Below are 5,797 nucleotides of genomic sequence, written 5' to 3'. Positions count from 1 at the left end.
TGATTATCTCGTATCTTTGCTTCGTTTCATAGAAACCATAAAATTGAAATGAATGAATTGTTTTAATTTTTTAATAAACTATAAAGGATCGATTTCAGAATCGGAGAATGAGTATATTGGCGGCGTAGAACTATTTATAGCCCAATCGTCATCATTCGTCCATAGAGAAGGCTCGAATTTACAAACAAAACTTCGTTTGGGAATATATTCTAATATATTCTGTACCTATTATTAATTATTTATGTTAATTATTTATTTTTAACATCATTATTATTATACTTGTTGTAATAATTAATAAAATTATAAATATATTATATATGCGATTATTCTAAATCAATTTTTTGAAAAAAAGACATAGAGTTGTATCACGAATATGCAAATTTAAAAATTTTTGTAAAATTTACTACTTTATTTTATACGTACAGTATTGTTTATAGTTATTTGAATTACAAATAATTTTTAGAGTTTTAACTCTTTTGGTTTAACTCTTTCTATTTTGTAATTGTCTATTTTATTTTCGATTGTGTACATCGATTAAAAAATAATAAAAATAATTTTATATATTTAATATTCATAAAATTTTACAAAACTTCGTTTCATTGTTTTATCTTGAATATATTTCTTTTAAATATATATATACATTATAAAATCATATATAAATATAATATATTTAAATATAAAAATGATAATAAATGTTGAAATTAGAGATTTTATCCGTATATCTTTTTTTAAATATCACTATAATTTACATAATTTTTATACAAAATTTCATAATATAGAAAATTATCATTATTTACAATTATCTATTATTTTGACTCAAATATTTAAATAACAATGCTATAGGTATACATATCTTGTTTACTTCTAAACAATTTCAAATTTTAAATCACACTTGTTTCTCGAGATATTATTTTTTTCAATTTAAATTCAAATGATTTTATTATTATTATCCAAATAATTTTTGAACAATACTGTAGATATATATATTCAAATTATATTTCCTTCTTATCAATTTTACCTCTAATATTATTATTCAAAGAACTTTGATACTATGATACATCTCTAAATCACGTTTATTTGTTTTCCCAAATTTTTCCTAATTTGTTTCAAAATAATCTCTAGACGTACTTGTCGTCGATTCTTCCATAGTTTCTTCATCTGTTTACGTTTTGTAGAATTCTCCATTCGTCTCAATTTGATTCTTGCCTTTCGTTCTGTTAGAATCAAATTTTCTGTGAATTTCTTCACTACAAGATCGACCCTTCGATTAAGCGAATCGTCCGAATAACTGCTATCCGTGTTGAAATCAAAGGTCGGCAACAAATCCACTTTCTTCGTGTAACATTTTCGCTCACCTCTATTGTTCTTTTCACTTTTCTCGCAAAATTGTTCATCTGATATAATTCGAAGCTGATCTCGTGAAAAATCGGTTAAAATTCCAGAATCTAATGATTCTGTAACCAGTTTTGACTTGGAAAAGTTTGGTGTCGAGTTCCGTTGACAACAACACATCATGTACGAATTTAATAACGTCCGATCGAAAAATTCCCTAGTATCGTGAAGCGCATTGTCGTCTTCGTACGAAATATCGTTCAAAAAACAATTATTTTGAATCTCTGATTTCTTCAAATCATCATCATATAACACAGTAGTATCCATCGAGTGTGTTTGAAATATCGTATTGAAAGAATTATTTTGAGTAGATTTTTTTGATAAAGGAATATTACTGGCACTACAATATTCGACTGATGAGCTTGAACTGCACTCTCGTTCTTTTAATGCTGTATAAAAGCTATTTTGCTTATTGTTCAAATTCGAATTTAAGAAACAAATAGAACATGGACAAATTAAGGTACGTATCGATTGTTGCGTTACTTCTTTTATTTCTTGATTCTTTTTTATCGATGTCAATATAGATTGTTTTGAAGTTTTGAGGTTATCTTGCGATGCATGGTAATCCGCTTTAATCTCGATGCAAGGCTTGTCAATTTCTAAAATATCGTTTGAGTTTTTTGCATCAAGAAAAAGATCGTTGTCTAAATCATGTGTGTCATCATCCACTTCGTATAGTGAAAAATAATCATCGTAATCCTCTTCTAATCGTTTTTTTACATTTCCAAGAATCATTAGTTCGGAAGTTTTATTTTCTATCAAATAAGTTTGCGATCTCCATGACGTGTTCATCTCTGACGAAGGTTCGTTTAATTTAATTACATCATGATTATCGAGCATAATCTTCTCTTTATTTTTCGTACAATTTTTATTATCTGAAAAATTTGTGACATCATAAGCAGTTATTGTAGGCACGTTGGTGTTATTTTTGATATCATTAATTAATCTTTCTTGAAGTACATAATCTCCATTTTCATTTAACATTAATCGTTCATTTCTATCATTATATTCTCGAAATATTTTTGTAATGTTATCGTCCGTAAGACTTGGCATGCTATTACAATCGAAGAAAATTTCAGAATCAATATTTGATTCAATATTTTTAAGCATCTTCTCATTTTTTAATTCTTTTTCTCTTGTATTTATTTCTTTATCATTTTTAAATTTAAATACGTTCTCTTTATCATTGCTTATATGACTTTTTTTCTTTTTTCGTATCAAATTCTCTTTATCGTATTTCTTCGATTTTTTGTCTATTTTCTTGTTCTTATTCTTAGTTATTTCTTTGATATATTGAGTTTCTAATAACTCTAAATTCGTTCTACTCTTTCCATTGTTAAAATTTTTTCGATTAGTTTCGAAAATTGTCTTGATGTCCTTAGAAGATGGTATGCTCGTTGAAAAGCAAGCGATACTTCTTTTTTTACTACTTTCAACTTTTTTTTTTGGTTTTTTGTACACGTGATATGACTTGCATTTTTCCGATGTTTGACAACCAGCATTTCTTTTTATTTTAATGATTTGATTATTGTAAGAGATGTGCGGACTATATCTAGAATTATATTCTTTATCCGATAAATATTTAGTAGGTATTATCACTTTACAATTCAAATCTTTATTTTTAATTTGACCAGAAGTAGTATCGGTATCTTCTATAAATTTGCACTGATTAGTGTACCGGTTATTATGCGATTTTGATTTGGAATAATTTTGTATTGTCACTTGATTGTCGTAAAAGGAACGCGAGCTATGTGTAGAATTATATTCTTTATCCGTTACATATTTAGTGGGTATTATCACTTTGTAATTTGATTCTTCGTCATTAGTCGTAGAAATAATATTGTCATTTTCTATAGATTTGTATTGATTAGTGTACTGGTTATCATGGAGTTTTAATTTGGAATAACTTTCTTTCGTGATTTGATCGTTGCAAGACGTACGTGAACTATATTTAGAATCATATTCCTTGTCCGATAAGTATTTAGTAGGTATTATTACTTTGTAATTTTCTTCGTCATTAATTTGACTACTGATAGAACCAGTATCAGAATTCTCTATTTTATATTGATTGGTACACTGATTATCGTGCGGTTTTAATCTGGAATAATTTTGTTTTGTTGGTAATTGGAAATCATGTAAAGTTGTACAGTTACAACATCGTTTGCAATGTTGCATTATGCATTTTGAGTTTCGAGTTATTTCGGGAGATTTTTCTTTCATATTTTTCGAACATTTCGAAATTATCGATTTGAAAGAAGTGAAACAGAAAACGTTCGATTGATCGTTATTTTCATTCGGTTCCAATAAAATATGCAAATAATTTTGGTATCTGCAAATAGTTCTTTAATTTATATTCGATAATGACATAAAGATTAAAAAAAAAGAAAAATTGATAATACCTTAGAAAAAAGCTAAAATATTGTTCCAAAAATTTCTTAATATTACTATTGACCCAAAATTGAACGGAATTTACATTATCTTTATGTTTGTTATCTAATCGTAAACCGATGGAAAAAATTTTTGGTACTTTGGGTATAAAATACATAGAAGAATTTTTGACTTGAATGTTTTCTGAAACGTAAAGATCATCGAAATTCTCACTATTTAGATATTTCGTTATAATTTGCGGACACCATCTTTTGTATATTATCGTGCGTGGATTGTAAAAATCGGATCGTTGAAAATCGCTCTTCAGTCGATCGATATAGAGATATGCCATTCCAAGTGTATTCAATTTGTATTACTGTATCAAAAAAAAAAAAAATTAACGTGAATATGATTATTTTTTTCTTTAAATTGTACGTACCTATTTAATTTATCTTAACTTGATTAACATTTAAGAAAAGAATTCACAATATTTATATTCGTTTTTGGTTAACCTTACATATTTAATACGACTTTTCTTTATCAATTATTATTCACACTGTCGATGTAACGCGAAATGAACAAATACTTACAACGAACGAAATACATTCCTGCTTTATATTTAAAATAAATTAAAAATTAATCAGAAATAAATCGATAAAATCACATTTTGCCCATTATTAAATTTCCAATTGATTGAACATAATCCACTGTGACAAATGAATTTGCGAGGATTGTTTTCGAGTTTGCGTTTACATGAAATTGCGCATAATTGACCGACTGCTCGCTTCTCGAATTTCTAATTCTCTGAACACGAAAATAGTTTAACAATTATGTTATATATCTAAATATATATAGTTCCAATATAGTTTCCAGACGTACTGAAATTATTAACATATTATTTCTACAATTTGAACAATTGTTTGATAAAATATTTAATTATTCTATTATAAATAACAATTATAATCAGAGAAATTAAAATAATTATATATGATGGATATTAAATAGAAATACAATTAAATAGAATGAAATAAAAAAATTTCAAACAGATAAATATTATTTCTTCTTATTGTATGAAATTTAACACAAAAATTTCTTATTTTTATTAAATTAAAAATAACACGTATATATGTGTATATATATATATATATATATCGGTATTTATAATAAATCGTTTGAAAAAATATTTTGTGTTAGCCAGAGTTTGCCGTCAAATCTTGTGAACTAGCCTCTAGGGATGACATTGACTAAATGCATTTGCATCTCTGTAATCAAAGAGCCATTATCATGCTGGCAAAGGAGCTAATGGAGAGCTATGAAATTCCCTCTATGAAACTGTCGACGATCGTCGTGATGTTAAGTCATGTGCAATGGAATGCTTCATCACGTAGTCAGGTAGTTAGTACACGCATTTAATATACCTCACCTCTGTCGATCTGCATTCCTTTTCTACCGTACCAGGTTGAATTATTACGTACAGCCTTCCATCGTGCATCGACTTATTAATTTTCCAAAGTAACGCCGTCATTTCAACATCATACCATGCGCGTAAGTGTTTTAATTCTTCGCCTGTCTCCTATTTTTGTTCATTCCTACTTTTTCTTATTTTATGCGTATGGATTTTTAAAATAAACACATATGAAAATATTCGAAATTAACTAACTCGAAAGTTCTGATTTTATGAAAATTTCTATGCAATAGAAATGTGCACACATGCACGATGAGAAATTTTCTCATCGACATTTTTTTCAATTTTTAATTCTTTTTAATTTTTTTAATTTCATTCTTTTTACAACATAAAGTAAATTTTAAAAAGAAAAACTATCTGATATCAAAGTTACAAAGTTATATTTAAAAGAAACGAAATCGTGCTTATTGTGTTCTGCAAATCGGAAATTTCGTTACAAAAAATGCGAAATCGTTCATCGAAAAAATTATTCGATAATACTTTCGTAAGTCACTGTGAATAGAAATAAATATTTCATCGAACGATGAAAACTCTTGCAAATAAACTGTAATAATATTTTAGATATATAAGACT

General features: G+C 26.9%; 1 protein-coding gene across 1 annotated transcript; it reads right to left on the bottom strand.

Annotated features, from left to right (window-relative positions):
• Positions 1-3,709, bottom strand: LOC114577713 (uncharacterized). The gene is made up of 2 exons (XM_028667371.2): positions 1,129-3,709; positions 1-225 (listed from the first exon to the last, which is right to left on the bottom strand). The coding sequence occupies exons 1-2, from the start codon at positions 3,610-3,612 to the stop codon at positions 79-81; spliced, it is 2,631 nt and encodes an 876-aa protein (XP_028523172.2). The 5' UTR covers positions 3,613-3,709; the 3' UTR covers positions 1-78.
• Positions 3,710-5,797: the final 2,088 nt, after the last annotated feature.

Source organism: Apis cerana, linkage group LG6 (assembly GCF_029169275.1).
Source record: "Apis cerana isolate GH-2021 linkage group LG6, AcerK_1.0, whole genome shotgun sequence".
In the NCBI taxonomy this organism is placed as follows: domain Eukaryota; kingdom Metazoa; phylum Arthropoda; class Insecta; order Hymenoptera; family Apidae; genus Apis; species Apis cerana.
The sequence above is the reverse complement of the archived record's forward strand: the minus strand, read 5'-3'. Positions and strand labels throughout refer to the sequence as shown.

Coding starts and splice junctions, on each gene's coding strand:
- LOC114577713 (XM_028667371.2), bottom strand. CDS start 3,612: ATGAAAGAAAAATCTCCCGAAATAACTCGAAACTCAAAATGCATAATG. Junction 226..1,128: donor TATGGAAGAATCGACGACAA/GTACGTCTAGAG, acceptor AATTAATAATAG/GTACAGAATATATTAGAATA.